Source organism: Myotis myotis, unplaced genomic scaffold, assembly GCF_014108235.1.
Source record: "Myotis myotis isolate mMyoMyo1 unplaced genomic scaffold, mMyoMyo1.p scaffold_m19_p_18, whole genome shotgun sequence".
NCBI lineage: Eukaryota > Metazoa > Chordata > Mammalia > Chiroptera > Vespertilionidae > Myotis > Myotis myotis.
Genome location: NW_023416322.1, coordinates 845,890 through 869,196, shown reverse-complemented (window position 1 = coordinate 869,196; position 23,307 = coordinate 845,890). Strand labels below are relative to the sequence as shown.

At 60.2% G+C, this 23,307-nt stretch overlaps 2 protein-coding genes across 10 annotated transcripts in view; one reads left to right on the top strand and one right to left on the bottom strand.

The window, feature by feature from the left end:
* Positions 1 to 12,006: 12,006 nt before the first annotated feature.
* Positions 12,007 to 23,307, bottom strand: part of LOC118672930 (carboxyl-terminal PDZ ligand of neuronal nitric oxide synthase protein-like) — a 115,939-nt gene continuing 104,638 nt past the window's right edge. For 7 of the 9 annotated variants that reach the window (XM_036343080.1, XM_036343082.1, XM_036343081.1 and 4 more), the window contains 3 exons: positions 22,788 to 22,931; positions 13,442 to 13,736; positions 12,007 to 13,224 (listed from right to left, as the gene is read on the bottom strand). In XM_036343080.1, coding sequence (XP_036198973.1) covers positions 12,774 to 13,224; positions 13,442 to 13,736; positions 22,788 to 22,931 — 890 coding nt within the window. In that variant the 3' untranslated portion in view covers positions 12,007 to 12,773. Of the gene's footprint in view, positions 13,225 to 13,441; positions 13,737 to 15,990; positions 18,652 to 19,881; positions 22,932 to 23,307 lie in introns of those variants that run through there. The other 2 variants (XM_036343088.1, XM_036343084.1) reach the window with 2 other exon arrangements.
* Positions 17,351 to 19,043, top strand: SPATA46 (spermatogenesis associated 46). Its single transcript, XM_036343090.1, has 3 exons — positions 17,351 to 17,568; positions 18,014 to 18,136; positions 18,523 to 19,043. Exons 1-3 carry the CDS (start codon positions 17,466 to 17,468, stop codon positions 19,041 to 19,043), a joined length of 747 nt encoding a protein of 248 aa, XP_036198983.1. The 5' UTR covers positions 17,351 to 17,465.

The window sequence follows — 23,307 nt, the reverse complement described above, 5'->3', positions numbered from 1 at the left end:
TCCCCAGCCTCTGCGCGGTCACCACCCCGGCCCAGGGCTCCAGAGTGTGTGAGAGGCGCTCTGGCCAGCCTCCTTCCCCCGGGCAGGCAGCTCCCCACAGACCAGGGTGCTCACCGGCCCGCCTTTGCACGGAGCTCCCCCTCCAGGTCGGATGGGTAACATGCACTGGCCCAGCCTCTCCGCTGAACCCGGTCCAGTCGGGTGGACTTGGGGCCTGGAGTGACGACACGTCCATCAGCCAGCGGTTGGGACGCAGCCTCCCCAGCCACCATCCTCTGCAGCGGCCGCACCCGCACTGTCTGGTCACGGCCCCTCCATGCCTCCCCCCTCACCCTCCCGGCTCGGGCCACTCGCCTTCCTGCTCCTTTCTAGTCTTGGCCTTCCTGCCCAGCGTGGCCCTGGCCACACTTGCTCCCTGGTTTGCCTCATGTCATCCCCCCTCCACCTGGCAGCACGGAGGGGACAGTGCACAGTGACACGTGTGGGGCTTTGGGAGCCTGTGTGGTTCCTGACCCCAGTCAGGTTTTAAGGGGCACCAAAGCGTGTCCCGTGTCCTCTGCGTGGACACGTGTGCTCCTGAAGGGTTTGCGGAGCTGCTGCCAGGCTTCACACGTTCGATGGAGCCCTGATGAGGTGGGTGTGCCCACCCCGCATTCTCTGTCTCACCTGGGACCAGTGACTCATTCTACCCCAGGCCTCTCTCAGCGGCCTCACGGGAGACGCCGTCCCAGACACTGGAGCAGCCCTGAGGCTGGAGCTGGCGTGGGCGCCACGCCGAGGTCCTGGGCACAGCGCCTACGGCTGCCACCGAGTGGAGAAGGTGCGGGCCGTGGGCGGCCGCGCTCAGAGGCCGGGCCGGGCCGGGCCGCCTGGGCCTGGCCTCTCTGTGAGGGGCAAGGAGGCTGCCGGTCCCAGCGCCTGCAGCCTCCAGCACAGACGGCGTGCTCCGTGGAGGTCTCGAGAACGGACGGCTGAGCAGTGTGGTCAGTCCTGGAGGCAGGGACGTTTCAAAATCAGGAGAACAAGACGTAGTTCAAGCTCTTTCAGCGACAGCTCCGTGGTCACGAGCTCCTCTTCCTGAGCACCCAGGCCAGTCCCCTGGGGTCAGCACTTCTCCAGCGGCCAGCGGGTGCAGAGCCGGGGGTGCCACGCTGGCGCCCTGAGATTGCTTAGAAGACTGAGCAACTCAAGGTCTGGGCACATGGGCCTGGAGAGCAAGGACCTAGCCTCCGACAGCTGCTTGGAGCGTCTGAGTGCTGGCCTGTCCCCGCGGCACTGCGTCCGGTGTACGTCACACCAATAAAGCCGCTGACGGCGCGTTGCTTGGCTGCATCACACTACGTGACCTGCTTAGCTGCATCGTGCTTGTGGCCTTCAATACACTGGTGGAATCAGGAGGCCAGCATTTCATTAAGATTTCTGCATTGCCCTAGGCCAGTGGTTCTCAGCCTGCTGGCCCTTTAAATACAGCTCCTCATGTTGTGGCCCAACCATAAAATCATTTTTGTTGCTACTTCATAACTGTCATGTTGCTACTGTTATGAATTTTAATGTAAATATCTGATATGCAGGATGGTCTTAGGCGACCCCTGTGAAAGGGTCGTTCGACCGCCAAAGGGGTCGCGACCCACAGGTTGAAAACCGCTGCCCTAGATGGTTTGGCTCAGTGGATAGAGCCTCAGCCTGCGGACTGAAGGGTCCTGGGTTCGATTCCGGTCAAGGGCACATGCCTGGGTTGCAGGCTCCATCCCCAGTAGGGGGCATGCAGGAGGCAGCTGATCAGTGATTCTCTCTCATCATGGATGTTTCTGTCTCTCCCTCTCCCTTCCTCTCTGAAATCAATAAAAATATATATATAAAAAAGATTTCTGCATTAAAACTCATAAACCAAATGGAACTATAACTCACTGAATCGAGGCATACTAACCACACAAGCGACGTCCGCGTCTGTCCTTGCTTTATTTCCTGCGACCTCTGTGTAAGGGAAGGATTCTCGTCCCTTGAAAGCTTAGTAGTATTCTTGTAAAATTGAGCTTGAGGTCTGGGGAAGAGGGGTGGGATGTTTCATACCTATGTAAATATCTTTAATTCTCATGAGTTTAGTCAATGATTTTGCCCAATTTGCCATTCTTGGTTTTTCCAGGAGTGTACCCATTTTGTCTGTTTTCTCAATTATTGGCCTACAGTTCATAATTTTCTCCTAATATTTTTAAAGCTGTGCTGTGACTACAGTTATATCTCCTTCGTTCTGTATTTCATTTGCATCTCACTTTTTTAAAGTTAATCAATTCTGTCCACCTTAGCAGTCTTTTCAAAGCCTGTTTTTGGTTTCGTTACTCTTTCCCTTTTGGTATTGTTGTTAGATTGTTTTCCATTTTATAGATATTTATTTTCACTTTTTGAGCTCATCTGGCTTGTCCGTATTTATTGTTTTATAATAAACTAGAGGCCCGGTGCACAAAAATTTGTGCACTCGTGTGGGAGAGGGGGTCTCTCAGCCCGGCCTGTGCCCTCTCGCAGTCTGGGACCCCTCAGAAGATAACGACCTGCTGGCTTAGGCCTGCTCCCGGGTGGCAGAGGGCAGGCCCAATCCCTAGGTGCAGCCTCTGGTCAGGCTCAGAGCAGGGCCGATTGGGGAGTTGGGGCGCCACCCCCTGTCATGCACAGAGCAGGGCGGATTGGGAGGTTGCGATGCCACCCCTAGTCACGCTCAGGGTAGGGCCGATTGGGGGGTTGGGGCACCGCCCCCTGTCACACTCAAGGCAGGGTCGATAGGGAGGTTGCAGCACCACCCCCTGTCACGCACAGAGCTGGGCCGATCAGGGGGTTGGGGCGCTGCCCCCTATCACGCACAGAGCAGGGCCCATCGGGGGGGTTGGGGTTCCATACCCTGTCACACAGAGCAGGGCCCATCAGGGGGTTGGGGAGCTTCCCCCTGTCACGCACAGAGCAGGGCCGATCAGGGGGTTGAGGAGCTCCCCCCTGTCACTCACAGAGCAGGGCCGATAGGGGAGTTGGGGCACTGCCCCTGTCACACACAGAGCTGCAGGGCCGATCAGGGGGTTGAGGAGCTCCCCCACGAACAGAGCAGGGCGGATAGGGAGGTTGTGGCCGTGCCCCCTGTCACACACAGAGCCGCAGGGCGATCAGGGGGTTGGGGAGCTCCCCCCTGTCACACACAGAGCTGCAGGGCGATCAGGGGGTTGGGGAGCTCCCCCCTGTCACACACAGAGCCGCAGGGCGATCAGGGGGTTTGGTCGCTGCCCCCTGTCACGCTGATTCCGGTGCTGGGAGGCCTCGCTGCTCTGCTGATCCTGGTGCTGGGAGGCATATTACCCTTTTACTATATAGGATAGAAGCCTGGTGCACGGGTGGGGGCCGGCTGGTTTGCCCTGAAGGGTGTCCTGGATCAGGGTGGGGGTCCCGCTTTGGTGCCTGGCCAGCCTGGATGAGGGGATGATGGCTGTTTGCATCTGGTCACACCCCCTTCAGGGTGGGGGTCCCGCTTGGGTGCCTGGCCAGCCTGGGTGAGGGGCTGAAGGCCGTTTTCAGGCTGGCGGGTGACTGAAGCTCCCAACCTGTCCTTTTTTCCTTTTTTTTTTTAATTCTCGGCCAGCTTTAGCTCTGAGGCTCAGCTCCAGCTATGAGACCTCTGCTGCTGAAAGCAGGTTTCCGGCCTTTGTTTACCTTCTGTATTTGAAACAATGTTGTGGTCCTGCTGGCTGAAGCCTGGGGTTTTGTTTAGCTTCTATATTTGTTACAATGTTGCTTAGAGTGCAGCTGTGAGGCCGGCAAGGCAGGCGGGGAAGCTTGGCTTCCTCCATCACTGAAGCAAGCAAGCCTCCCTGTTCGCATCAACTGCCGGGCTGCCGGCCGCCATCTTGGTTGGCAGTTAATTTGCATATCTCACTGAATTGCCAATGGGAAGGGTAGCGGCCATATGGCTAATTGCCATGTTTCTCTTTTATTAGATAGGATATGTTTATTGCTGTTCAGGTTGAAGTATTTTTAATGCCATGAAAACGTGCTCCTCAGTCCAAGGACTGTCCAGTCGTTTGCAATTGTTTTTCAGGGTCTGCTTTGTTTCCTGTCGGTGGATTTCATGCCACATGGCATGAAGATGAGAGAACGTGGTTTGACTTGGTACCTGAGGTTCCATGCTGCCTGGTGTGTGAATATCCTGTGACTATTTCATTTGTTTGAAAAGAATTGTTTTTTCTGTTCCTTTTAAAGCTCATTCTCTTCCCACTCCTCAGTGTAGTCAAACTTATAGATCATGAGGAACAAGCATTTTTGTAGATTTTCTGATTTGCCATCTATTTGATCTATCAGAGTCAGAGAGAAATACGTTTCTCATTTTAGCCTGTTATGTAAGGGAGTTTAGCTGTTAGTAGTGATAGTGCCTGACTTGTTCCCATAGTCCTCCTGTTGTGTGAGTGGGTGTCTTTTTATAATTCCTTCATCACCGTGTTCTGTTCCTTTTAGTTTATGAAGTGTTTCTCTTGCCGCTTTGGACTTTTTGCCTTTAGTTATGTTTCCCATCATACCCCAGCTCCCTTCTAATTCATTCTTTTCCAGGTTAATGAGATTTTCCATACCTGTTTTCATTTTTAAAAATCTTTTGTGTTAACTGTCTTCTGTGGACCAACTATTGCTGGGTCTAACTTTTTTCCAATGTATGATGCTCTCTTTGGTGAGTTTGGTACATGTATTATAATTGTTTTATTGAAACTTATTTCTGCCATTGTGACAGGCTGACCCTGTGTCCCCCAAACCATATGCTGACGCTCTGCCCCACAATGTGATGGTGTTTGGAGAAGATCAGCTTCTGATGCAGCCACAGGGCAGAGTCCCGGGGGCAGGGCCCTTGGGCAGGAAACAGCACAGGAGCCTGAGGAAGGCTGGGGGCAGCGGCTGGGGCCGGGAAGCTGCCAGAACCGGTGCCTCAGGCTTGCTGTGACTGTTTATTTTTCTCTGAAATATTTAAAGTGTCTCAGTTGTTATAACTGAGCACACTGCCCTCCCTCTGCCACCCTCGCCCCCGGCTTTCTGACGGCACATCTGAATGATGAGAATCCGCCTTTGTACCCTGTTATTGAAACAATTGAATTCACTGACTGTTACTCATCCTCACTCGCCCTGATATTTCCAAACACCTATCTTTTCCTTTCTAATGTAATTACGTAATGACACGGGAAAATAAACAGGGTATGAAACGAGCCGGTCACAAACAATGGGTAGAGGATTTCACTTTTGATAAAAAAGCACAGGTATGTGTATAAAACACCAACATATACAGTCTTTTCTTCTGTTCAGCAATGCAATAGTCTTCCCTTTGCTTTTGCGTATTTTTTGAAACATGATTATTTCTGAAACAAAAAAGCAAAAAAAGTTATTGGCTAGAAAAACAGTTATTCGATGTCAGGAGCCCAGCAGGCCAGGCCCCAGGCCGGGGGCCCGGCTGCGTGGGGCCCGAGCGCCCCCAGAGCCTGTTCTGCCCTCCGGCGCCTCCTCTGACGCCTCCTCTGCAGCTGCTGTTCTCGCTGCTCCTGCTTCACAAGAACCTGTACATAGGAGCTGGCAGCATAGCACAAGGATGCTGGCAATTTTGCTTTTAAATTGCCACAGATGTGTTAACATTTTGTAGATATGAAACACACTGGAAATAAAACATAAATCACAAATCAAGAATTCCTACAACTGCCCTGGCCGGTGTCTCCATGGGTAGAGCCTCAGCCCTGACACTGAATGGTCGCCAGGTTTGATTCCCGGTCAAGGGCATGAACCTTGGTTGCAGGCTCGATCCCCGGCCCCAGTTGGGGTGCATGTGGGAGGCAACCAATGGATGTGTCTCTCTCACATCGATATTTCTCTCTCTCTCCCTTTCCCTTGTTCCCTTCCACTCTCTCTAAAAATCAATGGGGAAAACATGTCCTTTAATAAGGATTAACAAAGAAAAAAAAAAAGAAAAAACAAAATTCCTACAAGAAAAATCCCATCTGATTACGCCCCTGCTTTCTCTGCCTCTGTTTATTTTCAGTTTCACTGTAAATGTTGGTCTCATGGATCTGGAAGAGGCAGTTTTTTCTCAAAATGATGCTTTGCCTGCTGAGGACTTCGCAGAGGCAGAAGGAAGGGCTCGCCAAACTCCCAGCCACCGGAAACAAGTCTGAGGGAGGAGTGTCACCACTCTCTGTCCCCCCCCCCCCCCTTTTTTTAAAGTCTTTTCTAAATTACCACATGGAGAACAGCAGACAATTACACCTACACTGGAGTAAACGAGGCTCAGAAAGCTCGCCCCCCCCCCCCCAACCCTAAATATCCAAATCCAAACAGCTCTTACTTCTTGCTCTTAAAACAGTAGAATTGGGAAAGGCTCACTGCTTTAAAATCTGGCAGACATAAAAACTGACGCCACCTTTAATGGAAGGTGCTTCTTGGGTATTTCCAAAAGATCTCTGCCTTTTCCCAGCGGCAGTTCCAGGAGGCGTCAAGAACTGCCCTTAAGGCCCAAGAAACAACAAAAATAGACAGAGAGGATGTCCTGCAGGTGGCCCGGGCCCCTGCCTTGCAGCAGGTTTCTGTAGCAATCCAGGCCACCAGTCTTCAGACGCCAGGAAAAAAAAAGGCACAAAAAGAATGAAAACAATGACAGAGGAGAGGAAACAACTTAAACTTTAAATATTCTACACTCACAAGACCAAAAAGATCCCTTCACTCTGTCCTTGGGAAATCAAGAAAAATTGAACTTCAAACATATTTTCAAGATGGTCTTGAATAATGAACCTTTCGATGTCTTGTATGCCTGATAATACCTTTACTTTCTACTCCGTTATTATTTTTTAAATCTATTTTTTATTGATTTCAGAGAGGAAGAGGGAGAAACGTCAGTGATGAGAAAGAATCATTGATTGGCTTCCTCCTGCACGCCCCCTATTGGGGATCAAGCCGCAACCAGACATGTGCCCTTTATTGGAATCGAACCTGGGACCCTTCAGTTCACAGGCCGACATTCTGTCCACTGAGCCACACCAGCTAGGGCCTTTATGGTCATTTAACGGAATGTAAAATATAGGTTTGAAGTTCTTTTCTTTCAAATACATAAAAGTATCGGCAGTGTTTTGTTTTTTTTTTTATATATTTTATTGATTTTTTACAGAGAGGAAGGGAGAGAGATAGAGAGTCGGAAACATCAATGAGAGAGAAACATCGATCAGCTGCCTCCTGCACATCTCCCACTGGGTATGCCCGCAACCCAGGTACATGCCCTTGACCGGAATCGAACCTGGGACCTTTCAGTCCGCAGGCCGACGCTCTATCCACTGAGCCAAACCGGTTTCGGCTCGGCAGTGTTTTGTCTGGATTCTCGTTGAGGTGTCTAATGTCAGTCTGATTCCGGGAAGTTTCTTTTCTGGAAACTTTGACAATGGTCCGTCTTCACCATCTTACATCTTGCTGCCGCGTGTCTAAATGCGAGTGTCTCCTTCGCTCTCCTGTTGGGGAGTCTTTCTGTCGCCTCCGTCTAAGGCTTCCATCCTTCTGCATCTGGGGGAGTTTCCTTCTTTTCTAGACGCCCCTCTCCCCACTGCAATTCCTGACTGAGCCGTGCTGTGTCTTTGATTTTTTTCTTCCATGTCCTATTTGTGCAATGATCTTAGGAAGAGTACATGGGAGAGTACTTATCTCAAATACATCACAGAGAGCTGCCTTTTGCAAAAATTAGTTATCAGAAACGACAATGCTTCAAGCCAACCACACGAGGTCAGACAACCACTAAGAAAGCAAGTATGGAGCTACTTTTTAGCACAGCAAGGAGCCACCGTGTCTACGAAACAGTGCTCCCCCCTGGGAACCACCGTGTCCACGGAACAGTGCTCCCCCCTGGGAACCACTGTGTCCACGGAACAGTGCTCCTCCCTGGGAACCACCGTGTCCACGGAACAGTGCTCCCCCCTGGGAACCACCATGTCCACGGAACAGTGCTCCCCCCTGGGAACCACCGTGTCCACGGAACAGTGCTCCTCCCTGGGAACCACCGTGTCCACGGAACAGTGCCCCCCCCTGGGAACCACTGTGTCCACGGAACAGTGCTCCCCCCTGGGAACCACCGTGTCCACGGAACAGTGCTCCCCCCTGGGAACCACCATGTCCACGGAACAGTGCTCCCCCCTGGGAACCACCGTGTCCACAGAACAGTGTTCCCCCCATGGGAGGGCCTTATCTCTAGGGTGACACTAGCCCATATTGCAGAGTCTGTGGTTTGAGATGAATAGAAATCCTCCCATGATGCTCTTGGGCTACATCCCTGCAGTTCACAGAGAAGATTCACACTCAAACCGTAAGAGCGAATGTCCCCAAGGGGCCCTGGGTCACTGTGTCCCTTACTGGTGGGGCGACTGGACAAGGTGCTGGAACTCCCTAAGCCTCTGTCAGCCTCATTGAGAAAAGGGGACCATGACTCTGACTGCAAGGGCTGTTGCTGGGAACAGAGCACAGGTGAGCACGTGTGACACAGGTGAGCATGGGTGACACAGGTGAGCACAGGCGAGCACAGGTGAGCGCACTCGTGACACATGTAAGCACATGTGAGCACGTGTGAGCATGGGTGACACAGGTGAGCATGAGTGAGCACAGGTGAGCATGGGTGAGCACAGGTGAGCACGTGTGAGCATGGGTGACATAGGTGAGCATGGGTGAGCACAGGTGAGCATGGGTGACACAGGTGAGCATGGGTGAGCACGTGTGAGCATGGGTGAGCACAGGTGAGCACGTGTGAGCATGGGTGACACAGGTGAGCATGGGTGAGCACAGGTGAGCACGTGTGAGCATGGGTGAGCACAGGTGAGCATGGGTGACATAGGTGAGCATGGGTGAGCACAGGTGAGCATGGGTGACACAGGTGAGCATGGGTGACACAGGTGAGCATGGGTGAGCACAGGTGAGCACGTGTGAGCATGGGTGACACAGGTGAGCATGGGTGAGCACAGGTGAGCACGTGTGAGCATGGGTGAGCACAGGTGAGCATGGGTGAGCGCAGGTGAGCATGGGTGAGCGTGGAATAAACAACATGTGCCCTGTTCCCTCTGCTGTCAGGGGCGGGGCTGGTCTGGTCTCTAAGTCCCCTCCTCCACGGATACTCTGGGTTTGGTGGAATTGCACTCACCTCTGAAGACGGTCCCATTGAATGAGATGCTTCTGGGCCACAAACACCCCCTGGAACTTTCTGGCTGGCGTGATGGGGGAACTCCTGCCCCCCAAGTCTTTGAAATCCAGGCCTTTAGGTTTCTGCCTTAGGTCAGTTGTGGGGCAGTCGGCTCAGTCATTATCCCAGCCTCAGTTTACCCATCTATGAAATGGCGTGAACATAAGGAGACGTCTCTGCATCTGAAGGGAGGGCTTGCGGGCTCGCCTTCCGGTCATGGAGGAGGGCAGTGAGGGCACCTGGGAACGGGCGCACTGGGCGAGCGGAGCCTTCGACAACTAGTAGCCAAGCCAATGACAGCAAAGCCCCAGAATGAGAACTGGGGTTCAGAGCACCCGGAGAAGCAGTGACTGGGGGGCCGGGGGCCTGGCACCCAAGTGTGGCCTCTGCACATTAGGTGGGCGTCAGTGCCCGCTCCTGCCAGCCATGAGCAAGGTGCCCACGAGAGATTGGGGCCACGAAGGCTCTGGCTGGATGGAGATGAAGGCCCATGGCTCTCAGCCATTTCTCACTTTGCAAGTGGCTTCCCTCAGTCCCGCTCCGCTCCCCGCTCCAGAGCAGGAACCCAGGACGGGCCGAGTGCAGCTCCTCCACGCTGTGCAGCGTGTGTGTGTGTGTGTGTGTGTGTGTGTGTGTGTGTGTGTGTGCGCGCGCGCATCTTCACAGAATCGCCAGTTAAATGACAAGCTCCTTGAGTTCCGTTTAAAGCGCACAATTACCAAGCTTCTGTGATGTGCAGGGGGTGGGGAGGGGGAGTGCTCGAGGGGGGTGTGGGGGGAGGGGGAGGCGGGGCTGGAACTAGAGATGGAGGTGACATGGCCATCCCTAGCCCTCGAGGAGCTCAGAGACTCATGGGAGAGATGCTGGAGGCAGCTACGCCTACATCACTGGGTATTTGAGGAGCAGATAGTGTGGGGGTCCAGGACAGGGTCCCGGAGGAAGGGGCGCTGGGCTGGAGTCTGAAGGATGAGTGAACTCAGTTCGGCAACACCAGAGGAAGGGAGCAGAGGCGACGGGCAGGTGGGCAGTGTGAGAAAGGCGTGGCGGGGCTCCGGCAGAGCGGGCACCAGGCCTGAGCCCAGAGGCCGCAGCTCAGGGGACGCTGGCGAGCGCCAGGCCGGGCTGCGGACGGTGCAGGGAACCTGGTTCCGGTGCCCAAAGCCCCCAGCCAGTCGCAGCCACACACTCGTAGCTGCTGGTGGACGAGGACGGGGTGTCAGGGAGGCCTGGGGCAGGCAGCTGACCACGGCCACAGTCTCATCCTTCTGCAGCGTGACCCACGGGGTCGCTTCCCAGACTCAGCTTCTGGAGAAGTCCCGCCGCCACTGCCCGGCCCCCAGGAAGGCACCAGGTGGCTGCAAAGGCCTCGGACCGCTGCGGACAGAGGGCCCCGGGCTCTCACCCCGCAGGGAAGGGGGGCAGACGCCCGAAGGTGCGGGGCAGGCCGCACAAGGCGGTCCGTCTGGACTGGTTCTGAGTTCGGCCAATGGGTCCGTCCATCCTGTGCTGGGGATGAGGAGGGGCCTCGCTCTGGGAGGGGCCAGGCCAGCTGCTCCCTCAGCAGCTCAGGAGGCCGTTCCCACGGGAACGGGGACGGGCGTGCTGCAGGCTGGCAGCGGCTGTGCTCAGACACGGGCTGGTTACACACAAGCCAAATAAAACCCTGCCGTGTTGGCAGGGACCTTCTGTGTGGAGATTTTTTCTTCTCCTTTTCAAAGTCAAACCAGCCCGGTGTTTCCTACTTTCACTGACAGATTCCATTCTGCGGCCCCTCCCATGAGGGCGAGGAGCCACTGAGTCCCATCAGGTCCCTGACGTCTCCATGACCAGACGCTCCATCACACGGTCAGCGACCTGGGTCCTCTGCTGTGCGGTCAGTGGTGGCCGCCCCCTGCTGTGTGGTCAGTGGTGGACGCCCCCTGCTGTGCGGTCAGTGATGGCCGCCCCCTGCTGTGCGGTCAGTGATGGACGCCCCCTGCTGTGCTGTCAGTGACGGCTGCCCCCTGCTGTGCGGTCAGTGACGGACGCCCCCTGCTGTGCGGTCAGTGATGGACGCCCCCTGCTGTGCGGTCAGTGATGGACGCCCCCTGCTGTGCGGTCAGTGATGGACGCCCCCTGCTGTGCTGTCAGTGACGGGTGCCCCCTGCTGTGCGGTCAGTGATGGACGCCCCCTGCTGTGCGGTCAGTGATGGACGCCCCCTGCTGTGCGGTCAGTGATGGACGCCCCCTGCTGTGCGGTCAGTGGGGGATGCCCCCCTGCTGTGCGGTCAGTGATGGCGCTGAGACACTTCTGGGTGGAGCCAGGGACCCTTGGGAGCTCAGTGGCAGAGCCCACGCCCCCACTTCTGCTGCCCCCCCTTTCTTCTGTTGAAGAGGCAAAAGGCCTGGTCAGTTCTCAGCTGGGGGTCCCTCAGGCCAGCTCTGCTCCACGCCAGGCTCACTGGGTGAGGGAGCACCAGGTGAGCTCTGGGTCCCACTGACTGAACTGAATGCGTTCAATTTGAAGAGAGTCACTGGCCGGGCGACCAGCCGCCACTCCCCTCCCTGCCTCCTGCCTCCTCCCCGGTCTTACCTGCACATCACGCTGATGCCCTGAAACAGGACAGGGAGAGGGACACGTACTCAGCGACCAGTTAGGGGATCCCCTTTCCGGGTCCCAGGCTGGCAGTCTCACGGCCGCCGCCTCTGGCTTTGGTCCCCTCGTGCCCCTGCTCAGGCGCACAGATCCCACACTTGTGGTGACACATCAGATTCAGAAAACCAACTGCTCCCTGCCCGCTGGGAGGAAAGACCAAACCAGCAAAACCAAACAGATCATTTTATTATCATCGTCCTCTACCAGAAAATTACTAAAAATTTATATATATAAAAGCCTAAGTGACCATTACGACCTGACAGCCGATGACCGGCCAGTAGCTGTGACATGCACTGACCACCAGGGGGCAGATGCTCAATGCAAGAGCTGCCCCCTATTGGTCAGTGCGCCCCACAGCCAACCTCCTGTGGCCTCTCCCCCTGGCCGGCCTCCCCATTCTGGACTGGGCGAGATGGCCCAATCAGCCCGATCGCTGGCCAGGCAGAGGGACCCCACCCGTGCACGAATTTGTGCACCGGGCCTCTAGTATAAATATAAAATCTCTAGAAAATTCCCAGGACAGCTCTGCTTCCTCCCCCGAGATGGGACAGCAGGGGCCTGCACTGACTTGGGACAGGAGCGACCTGGCAGAGCTGCGGTCAGAGGCCGGCTCTCCGGGTCTCGGCCCATCATCAAGCCAAACCCATCATTCCTGACCCAGCCCGACTCCTGACCGGCCCCAATCCCGAGGCAGGAGAGTGGAGTGTGGGGGTCTAGGTGTGTGTGGCATAGACAGGGAGAATGCCCCCAGGCCTTCCCCCAGGGCCAGTGGCTGTGTCCACTGGCTCAGCCAGCAGCAGAGGGCCCACAGGAATGAGGTCAGGGCCAGCCCATCTCCATCCTTTTCCTAGGATGTGGGGCTCTGCTGGGGCTGTGGGGGGCTGAGGGTGGGGGTGCGTGGAGCTGGGGGTGAGGGTGGAGGAGAGTGCAGGGGCTCTACTCAAAGGACAGCAGGTCAGGGTGCGGCCCCTCGCTGTCCAGGCTGCAGGTCCGCGCCCCGGGGCAGGGGCTGCTGTCCTGTGGCAGCTCAGCCGGGTGGCCAGGGCTGAGGCTGGGCTGGAGTCCGCTGCTCTCGGTGGGGCCGGGCGGGGAGACCCTCCTGCACTGGGCACCCTTCAGCCTGGGCTCTCCCGAGCCATCTGGGTGGATCAAGTCAGGCACCGACAGGGACGCCTCGCCATTGGGCAGGGCCACGTCCACAGTGGCCTCTGGCGGTGGAGCCCCCGCTGGGCCGGGCTGGGCAGGGGGCGGGGAGCACTCCAGGCTGCTCAGCACGGGCTGGGTCGAGATCAGCATGTCCTGTGTGGTCTTCAGCGCCCGGGGCGTTCGCTTCCGGGTTGTGGGTGGCGGCGGGTCCAGCCGAGGGACGGCTTCTGGCAGGGCCGGCCTGCAGGGGTGACAGTGACACACCTGCCCGACGAGCCCCCGCCCAGCTGTATGCTCGCTCCCCTGCAGCACCCGTACCGGGACCACACCCGCTCTCCCCCCGTCGCAACCTGGGGCTCAGCGGCTCAGCACGGTGGCTTCGGGCTGTGGCAGCCTTGTGCAGAGGTCAGAGGTCAGAGCGGTGCAGTGAGGACCTGGGGTGGGAGGGAGGCACTCACCCGTCGTCCTCCCCGCCGGGCGCGCCGGCCAGCTGGGCCTCGGCCGTCCTGTTGACCTCCATGGCGCCCACGCCGCCCAGGCCCCAGGGCTCCCTCCTCCGCAGGAAGTCGTTCACCTTGGCGCCCACGGCTTTGCCCAGGTTCCGGAGGTGCTGGCTGCTGCCCACCCAGAGGCCCGGGCCGCCCGGCTCCACGGGCCCCAGGGGCCCTGACCGGGATGCCTGGGGCCCAGAGTGGCTGGCCTGCGGCTTCGGTGGGAGGGACGCGTTCGGATTCTCAAACATGCTGTGGCCCACTAGGAACAGACAGAGGCGGCGAGTGAGCGAGGCGTGCACCCCGCGTCGGCGTGTCCCGCCCCGCCTCATGCCCAGGGCTGTGTGAGGAGGTAGGGACATCCAAGACAGAGCCAGCAAGACCCCGGACCTCCCCGTCCGGGTCCTGGGTGGGACATGGGACTGGAAAGTCTGGTCTCCCCGCCCCGGTGAGTGGTGACGGCTGGAGCGGGAAAAGGCTAACCCACCCCTTTAAGCTGCCTCCCAGACTCACGGCTGTCCCCTTGCCGGGGCCACGAGCCCCTGGGAGTAAGGAAACAGGATGAGGCCACGGAACGGGCGCTCTTGCGTTGCTGAGAGTACGTGTGAGCTGTGCCTCGGGCCTGGACAGCACGGGCAGGCGGCAGGTGTGGGCGCTTTCCCAGTGCATAGCAGTGTCCCCAGGGAAGTCGGCGCTGACCGCACCCCCCGGGGTGGAACCTGGGACAGTGGGCCAGCCCCGCAGAGGCTCCCCGAAGCGGGAGAGGACGACCCCAGCTCACTTCGTCCTCACGCATCCCCAGGAGAGCCAGCGAGCGGGCGGGAAGGAGCTGTCTGCCGAGGCGCCTGGGCCCTGACAGCCGAGGTGGAACCAGAGCTCCATTTTCCCGTTCGATGCTTTGCCAGCTCCTAAGCCTGCCTGGCGCCCGTCCCTCCCTCGGGGCCTCTCTGGCTAGCACAGTCCACTCAGAGGGCGGGGGCCACGTCTCATTCATCTCTATCTTCAACAGCGGGCCTGGGTCTTACACACAGTAGGTGGCCAATAAATACTTTGAGTTTAATTCTGAATCCATTTTGCAGATGGAAAAGTGTGGAAGCCAAGCGTGTAGCTCAAGGTTTGTAATGAGAGTGGCTAGAACACGCCACGCTGTCCACACTCCCACGGCATCCTCGCCCCTGCAAACCCGGCTCACGCCGTAGGCGGCCAGACATGGGTTTCTTCAATCTGGGGAGGAGAGGTCTGGTTGGCCCAGGCTCCTGTCGGGTCAGCACCTCTGCGACCCGCCTGTCCTTGCTGGACCGTCCTCAGATGAGCTGAGGTGAGGGCGCACTTCTCTCTGCTGGACTTCTGGCTGAGCGCTCCCCGGCCTGCGCTGCTGGGTCCTGCCGGGGAGCACTCTGAGGGAGCAATCCCTCCTGACCAGTGACCTGGGAAGCCGCATTTTAAAGGTCTTTGGGCGGCAGGAGGCGCCTGTGGGAAGAGGTGTGGAGACCTCCCTCCACGAGGGACCGGTCTTGACCTCTGAAATGTCCCCTGACCGCTGTGCAGGAAAAGCACCCCTGTGGGGACTTGTGGGGACTCACGGAGGGTGTCCCTGGGGGCGTGGGGTGGAGACCCCCTGGCAGGAGCTCCCAGCTCAGCCCAAACAGGGCCTCCACCTCCAGGCCTCCTGAGGAGGTGGCTTGTTTTCTGCGTCATTTGCCGATCACGTCCCACATCCCGTGCATTTTCTGTAATCATGAAATCTGCAAACCAGCAGCGAAGGCCTGGGAGACTAAGGCATTTGACGGTTTCCACCAAATCAGGAGGTGTCTGGACCAGAGTGGGAGGGCGAGCCCCTCTGGCTCCGGACCGCCCGCTGGCTTACGGTGCCGAGCAGCCAGCAGGGCTGAAAGCACGGCAGCGCTCTGCCGGCTGTGGGCCCCTGCTGCTACTCTTTCAAAAACACTTTCTAATGAACATGAAGTAACCTTGCCCAGGCGCCACTGGCCTGCCTGTGCTCTCCCTCGCTCCTCTCCGAATGTGCTACGAGCCCTCAAGGAACTGAAAGCCCCTCAGGCCCTCGGCACAGCCCTGAGCCTGCCCGCTGACCGTGTCCCCAAGACGACAGGCTGCCTCCTCAGGGGACGGGCTCCTTGTGTGGTTTTACTTCCGTGAAGCCCGGCACAGGCCCTGGCACAGCCGGCATTTGGTAAGTTGGTGTCACCCAGTGGAGTTTTCACATGACACTTAAAAACTGCTACACCGTGGGCTGAGAAACGTGCAGAAGCTGTGCCCAGCCTCTTCCAATGCACACAGCCTGCTCCTCCGGGGATGTCTGAGGGCCCTGGGGTCCCGCGGGAAAGGCCGCCCTTCTCCCCAACGGGGGCTGGCTCACTGATGACCCCACTCCGCCCCACCCTCGCAGAGGCTGGTGGTTCAGACAACGGTGACGAGGGGACCCCATGGCCCTCCCAACACCCCGACATGCACACTGCGTCTGGGGACAGTGATTCATAAGAAAGACGGTCTCTTACCTGTGCGACCGAGAAAGGGCTCAGAAAGCAGGTGGGGAGCAAACAAGAGAGAGACAGTTTATGCAAACGGACCACATGTGCGTGCCCTCCTGCCTGGGCCTCCAGCAGGGCCACCCCCAGGCAGAGGTAGGAGACTGAGGCCCCGCAGCTACCACAGACCTTGGGGCCAGCTCCCCGTCAGCTTTTCAACAACTAAACAGAACAGCCGTGTTCAACCACCCGAGCAGCAGGCGCTGGGCCCGCCCCACAGCTGCTTCACACCAGCGTCTGAGCTCCCAGCCACGGCGGCAGATCAACCGCCACGTCCTATGGCCACGTGCGCAGCACTCAGTACTGGGCCGTCTCTTTTCCACACGCAAATCGCTAGATTCCAGACTAGGAGGGTCGTCTATGCCAACTGTCTGAATTAACACAGGGGCCAGGGAGCCAGGGCAGGTGCCACACGGGGCTGAGGGTGGAGTGAGATGACAGGCTGGCCCAGGTGCCGGCACCAGCTCCCAGCCCACCAGTTCCCAGGCCCTGGTGAGGCTCACTGAAGCGCACCGTCCTGCAGACAGTCGGTCCCGAGCATGACCACAGACGGGACGGCAGCCCAGAGCGGGGGCGCGTCCTTGGCACAAATGTGCCCATTTGAGATCTAAAGCGCGGTACGTGCCAGGGGCTAAGCACCGAGTTGCCACCCTTCACAACGGTCTAGAAGGGGTGCCTCCAGCTGACCTGCACGAGGCCCTGTCCCCTCACCCTCCACGGCCCCCGCGGGCCAGGCTGCTGGCAGTGAGTAGTGTGGAGCAAGCCGGCCGTTTGCTGAAGCAGACAGCACCCCCACTTAACCACCCCCCCTCCCCTAGGAGACGGCACTGAAGTATTAGAGCACAAAGCGGCTTTGTGTGGGTGAGCGGCCTTCCAGCAGCTCAGGAAAGAGCGAGCCCTGCACAGAGGGAGGGAGGGGCCCATAGAACGGGGGAAACGGTAGTGTTAGGAGAATCTGGGGACAGGGCCTATGCATGTTCTTTGTACTAATTTTATTTTTGCAACTTTTTATAAGTTTGGAATTATTTCCAAAGAACATGGAAAAAATGTACCCAAACTGGGGGAAAAACCCAGAAACTAAAATGACAGAACACCACTGACAGAGGTCGGGCTGAGGTCGAGCAGGTGATGGAGAAGAGCAGGGAGGATCTCAGAGGACAGGTTCCCAGAGCTGGGGCGACAGTGACACAAACGTAATGAAGGAGCCGGGTGGCCAGCGTGCCCCTCGCGCCGGGCCCCTCCATCATGGCGGCTGCGAGGAGCCACAGGTGGCACGTCGCTACAAAGGTTAGTCTTTCTTGCCACAGACCATGAGGGTGAGCCGGCCGAGGTGAAATGCTGGGACCTACTTGTGAGGTCACCTGTGCTCAGAATGCTGGTCGCCCGGACAACCCCGGAGCCCCCTGGGGCAGGCGTGTGACCGCGTGCCCGGCAACAGTCCGAGTATGGAGAGCTTCTCACTCCTCAGCATCTCGGGGCCCCGGGTCTCCTCCTCAGCCCTGAACACCTTTCCTGACCTCATGTCCCCACGGGGCCCCAGCTTGCCAGGTTGGTCCTGCCAGGATGGCCACAGAAATGCAGGGTTTGAGGCCTTTAGTGGGAGGTTCTACCAGGTCGTGCTACAGGACCTGCACAGGGGCACGCTCCCCACACCTGCGGCCCCAGCTCAGGAGACACCTGGCTAGACCGAGTGGGGCCACTGTCCTGGGAGCTTCTGATCCAAGCCCCAGCGCCCCCAGGTGATGGCAGCGGGTCCCCTGCACCCTGCTGTGGGGGGAGATGTTTCCATAGGAGAAGTCTTCTCCTCCTGTCCTCAGGAGGGGCCACGTCACAGCCACACGGACCGTGGCCAGACCCTCGCGGGGGCAGGAGAGGCCACTGTTTCACTGCCGCTTGGTGCCGACGCACCGAGGGGGGCCTGGCGGTATGTCTTGGTGGGTCCAGGAGGACTCCCACCCTCGCTCAGTTCCAAGAGCATCTCCTCTGCCCCCAGACATTGCCAAGACCACGTTCCCCACGGAGGCACCCAGCCCAGCGCAGGCCCCGCTGCCCCAGCACCCGAGCAGCGCTCTGCGGCAAGGGGTGGTGCTCTCACCAGGTGAGCCCCCTGGCACAGGTGTGGGAGAAGGTCCGGGGCTGCCCCTGGGACAGGTGTCAGGTGCTGCCTTCCCCAGGCAGCCTCCTCTCTGGTCTTCCCTCCCAGAGACCCAGGCTGCGCAGGCCTCCGGCCTCTCCTCTCTCACTTCCCAGGGCTGCCTGCTGGGCTGTGGCAGGGACCTGCGATGGGAGCGATGGTCACATCCTGGTAGCAGACAAGGGCCTTTGGAGGTCCAGGGCTGGCTGCTGCGCCGTCCATCTGTCTGTCCCTAGAGGAGCACCTGGGAGCTGCCAGGGCGGTGATGGGGGCCTCCACCCACCGATCACACCGACCTTCCCAGCAGGAGATGGGGAGGCCCCCGCCCGCCTGCTGCTGCCCACGCCTCCGCCCGCGCCCAGGCTCAGACCCGGCCCTTTCCTTTGCAGATTGCATGCTGGGGGACCCCCAGAATGGGGAGCAGCCGAGGCGGAGCTGCACCATCTACCGGCCGTGGTTCTCCCCTTACAGCTACTTCGTGTGCGTGGACAAGGAGAGCCCCCGGGAGGCCCACGGCTTCCCCGAGCTGCCGCGGGACGAGGGCCGGGGCGACAGCTGCCTCCTGGAGGACACGGCCGACAGCCTGCGCTCGTCCTCTTCCTCCCCCGAGAACCCCGGCCCCCGCGAGGCCAAGGCCCGGCATGGGGACGCCGACCACATCAGCTCCCAGGACATCCTGAGGGCCTCCCGGGGGCTCCCGGCCCAGCAGACCGGCTTCAAGTGCGCGGCCTGCTGCCGCATGTACCCCACCCTGTGCTCCCTCAAGAGCCACATCAAGTGCGGCTTCAGGGAGGGCTTCAGCTGCCGCGTCTTCTACCGAAAGCTCAAGGCGCTCTGGGCCCGGCCCGCAGACAGGCTGCCTTTGGGCGGCGGCCAGTCCCGCAAGTAGCCGGGCGGCTCGGTCGGCAGCAGAGCCTCATTGCTCTCCAGGGAGAGGCCAATAAACCCGTTAGCACAGCTCCATGTCGTCTCCGTCACCGGCACCGCCCGCTGTCCGTCCAGTCCCATCCATGTTCCATCCCCTTTGGCGACCAGTTAGCTAGCAACCCCAGGCCCACACCCCATCTCGACACCACAGAAGGTTCGGGGAGAGCCGCCAAGATGGCAGTTCTCAGTGAGGTGCCCAGACCCGTGCTGCCAGCCCCTGGGGACTTTTCAGGGAAGGGCCTCGGTGTCTGTGAGGCTGCCTGAGGGTGAGACCCACCCCAGTCCTGCCTCCCCGCAGGTCCTCGGGAGGCCCCCGGAAGCTGACCACGCTCCTGCTGTCACCATCGTGGTTCCCTTCTGCAAAGCTGGGCCCGCATCCCCAGTCCCAGCCCCATACCCATGCCTGCTCCTCTGCCCACCCTCCCCCCATCCAACCAGCGGCCTGAAGTCACCTTGACCTGCAGCTCCAGCCGGGCCCTGGCCTGTCCACTCTGGGGCTGGTGGTCCCAGGTAGCCCTGACCTTGCCCTGGACCTGGTCGCCTGGGGGCAGACGAGTGGCTCTGTGCTCACTCTGCCCTCCGGTGCCCAGGATGGAAAAGCCCCCTGAACCCTCGCTGCTCACCATGACCCCTCAACAGGCCCTGGAGGGAGGGTGTGGGGGGGCGGGGCGGGTAGGGAGGCTGCTCCGGGCCTCACCCAGGTCTGTGGGAGCCGGGAGAGATATGGCTGCCACCCCTCTTGTGTCCTCTGCCAGCCCAGATCACGCCCTCCCCGCCCCCCACCCCCCCGCACCCTAGTCACAGGCAGAGTGTGTGGTAAAAGAAGGAAGCCCAGGGCCATGGCACCTCCCCCCGCTGTCCAGCAGGTGCCAAGTCCAGGGTTTCACCCTAAGGACAGGTGCTCGCTGCTGTCGCATTGTGTGGCCTCCCTGGGACCTGGGAGGCGGAGAGTGTTCCCAGCAAGCCCCAGCGGCTGCTCCGCTCCGCTCTGCAGGGCGTCTCAGTGAAGCCTCCCCATTCCTCACATCGCGCCACGCAGTGCGCCTGATCCCCACTCACAGGCCACCGGCCGCCCTGAGCCCCTGACTTCCCTGCAGGCCTGGGCCCCACAACGTCGCCCCCACCAGCCTCTGCCTTCCAAGTGGCTGAAAGTGCCGACCAAAGTCTGGCTTCTCCGGCTGCTGACTCGCCGGCCGCTGTCCCTTCCCGCCTGCCCTCCACAGTCCTTGGCTGGGCAGCCAGCCTGCGTGCCCTGGAGCAGACTCTCTAAGGTGCACCCACTCCGACCCCGCCCGACCCCACACGGAAATCTACTCAGGGACCCAGCGGGCTCCTGGCGCCTGGTGGTCTTAGCTTTACCCCCGAACAGCTGACGCCATGCTTCCCCAAGCACTCAAACTGGCTGCTGCCTCCACGCCACGCTGAGGCAGAAAAGGTGAGACACCTGTGGGCACGGCTCCACCCACCACCTGCCAACACCCCTCCCTCCTGACAGACATGCCCGGCGGGGACACGGGTCCCCCCGGGAAGCAAAGCTGTCCCTACGCGAGCCTGCAGGTCGTCCGTGTCCACACCACCGCGAGCCACGTGAATTCTCCCTCGAACCTCAGCCGGGGAGCGTCACGGGCCAGGGCAGGGGGAGCAGAGCAAGAGGACGCAGGAGAGCGTTGAGAAAGAAGAAGGTTTATTTGCGGAGCCGGCAGGCGCAAGGCGGCCCCGGAGTAAGTGCACTTACACAAGGAAGCGTCTGGAGCGTGGGCCGGCCACCCGCACAGCCGTGGGGGGAGGAGCCAGGCAGAGTGGGCAAGAGAGCCCCGCACAGGGGCAGCGGAGAGAAGCAGGCGGCGAGGGCTGCGCGGGGCCCCGCGAGGAGGTGCTGTCCGTCTGTCCGCACCGCAGGCCTCGTGGGTTGGACCCCAAGGCCTGCGCCCATGTCCACTCGTCCTCCACGCGGGGCAGAGCAGGATGGAGAGCAGGCTGGGCTCAGAGCAAGAGGCAGGGCGGGAGGAGGACAGGGCCGGCCCTCAATCGCCCAAGTCCCAGCTCCACCCGGTGCTGCCTCCTCGTCCTGGGGAGGGCGGGGCGGCGGCCTCGGGTCCCAGGGGCACTCGGAGGGCCGGGGGTCGGGGGTCCAGCAGCAGCCAGGGAGCCGTGTCCCCAATGCTGTCCCCTCCACGGCTCCTCAGGGCCCTCTTACAAACTGTCCCCTCCTTACCCATCACGTCCAACGGCCACCTCGTCACCCCGCCCCTGGCCTCAGAGCCAGGCCTGCCCCGAGCTCAGCTCTGGGACAGAAGGCGACCCGCTCCGGAGCCCCCGTGGCCCATGTCCTCCCTCGGGTGCCAGGTCTCATATCCCTGCTCCCTCCCTCCCTCGAGGTCCGCCCCCACCTCCAGTGGTGAACTGGAAGAAGAAGCAAACACACAGGCCTCCCTCTCGACTGGTGCACACACTGGACATCTGTCCTTTCCTGTCCGTCACTCTCACACGCTGACACGCGCCCCTTCCCTCCCACACGTGCACACACGCACACGCACACACACGTGCACACACACACACGTCCTGCCGATGCGTGGTGCCCCACAGGCTGACCGCTGCATCTCGCCTGGATGGTCCGGCCGCCTCCGACATGTCAGGGTTCAGGACCCCCTCTGACTGACCGACCCTCGGGCAGCACAGGAGCCCGTCCCACTGCCCGGCCGCCAGCAGTCTCGCGTGGGCGAGGCCCAGGTGGCTCAGGTGAGAGGACTGCGCAGGTGTGCTCGAGGCCCAGCCCACGGAGCCTAGGCAGGGCCGTGGCTGGGTCTTGATAAGTGGCAGTGATTCCGGACCCTGGACATAGCAGGTCAGCTACCAGCCTTCGGTGGGTATTTTGCAGTAAGAACCGACCACCACTGCCCCGTGGAGGGACCAGCAGAGGGGTGGGGCGAGGGTTCATTGGGGGACACAGAGGACAGGGGACAGCCTCTACCTCAGGTGGACGGCTCACTCGCGGGGGGCGTGGGAAGGGTGATGTGGCAGCAGAGGCAGTCCCCACCCCCACAGCAGGGCCTGACCAAGGCCAGGCTGTCTCCCAGGAAACACTCACGCTGGTGCAGAGAACGTCCGGGAGCAGGTCCCCTGACTCTCCTGTCTGTCACTCCCAAGCTCAGCCACCACCACCGGCAGGGGACCTGCTCCTGGAGGCGGGTGAGGCAGCGGCAGCCCTGGCGCCCAGACACACGGCCCTGGGGTGCGCGCCTCCCTCCCGTCGGACCACGTGGAGGGCAGCTCGTGGCTCGGGCCTCACAGACACGGCGAGGAGCCAGCGGGCCCTCGGGGACCGTCCCAAAGCCATGACTCTGCACGGCCGGCGGCCCTCCGGCTGCTGCCTGGGAGGGTAGTCGATCCCCTCGGGGACTCCAATGGCTTCCACTTCACCCTCTGGAGCAAAACCCAGTGCTCTGAAACAGAACACACCCGGCTACGGACCCGGGCCCACCGCCTCCCTACACGGCGACCGTGTCCTCCAGGCTGTCGCCCGGCTCCCGGCGCTGCCGCACGTGCAGCAGGCGCGGCGGCTCCTCCTCGCTCTCGTCCGTGGTGGACTCGTACTCGGAGGCGATGCCCGACTCCCGGAAGCGGAGCAGCTCCAGGCCGCCCAGCGGAGGGCCCCGCGCCCCGGGGAGCCGGAAGCACTCCAGCTTCACCAAGCAGTCGCGCCTACCTAAGGGGCTGCCTGCAGGCAGGGCCGGGCCGGCGCCCAGGGGTGGCGAAGGCAGGTCCTCCGGAGTGGGGGTCGTGGGGTCGCAGAGCACGGGCAGGGCTCCGGGGCGGAAGGTGATCTCCAGCAGGCTGTCCTGGGACCCCACTGCGGACAGAGGGTGAGGGTCAGGGCACGGTCCTCAGCCCGACCCACCCCACAGCCAACGCCAGGCTGCAGGGGGGGAGCCCTGGGATGGGTGCAGGTGGGGGTAGGTGACGGGGGGGGATGAGGGGGTACAGGACCCCGGACGGGTGGGGTTTGTGGGGGATGAGGTCCAGGTGGAGTCTGGCAGCAGGACATGGTGACCCTCGGGGTGGCCTGGGATCAGACTAACCACCGTGGGGAGGGCTCAAGGGACACAAATAAAATCTTTTGGCTTCCAGGCGGGGATGTGCAGGGGTGCCCGTCCAGGGCCCTGGGCTGTACAAGCAGAGCCATCCCTGCAGCCCCTGTGGCCCCATCTCCGGCGGCCTGGGAAGGT

What these genes read in the sequence shown, in the direction of transcription:
- SPATA46 (XM_036343090.1), top strand. Translation starts at nt 17,466, where the DNA reads ATGGAGAGCTTCTCACTCCTCAGCATCTCGGGGCCCCGGGTCTCCTCC. An exon ending in ACGGGGCCCCAGCTTGCCAG is followed by an intron (nt 17,569 to 18,013) that starts GTTGGTCCTGCC and finishes CTCTGCCCCCAG; the next exon opens with ACATTGCCAAGACCACGTTC. An exon ending in AGGTGAGCCCCCTGGCACAG is followed by an intron (nt 18,137 to 18,522) that starts GTGTGGGAGAAG and finishes GCCCAGGCTCAG; the next exon opens with ACCCGGCCCTTTCCTTTGCA.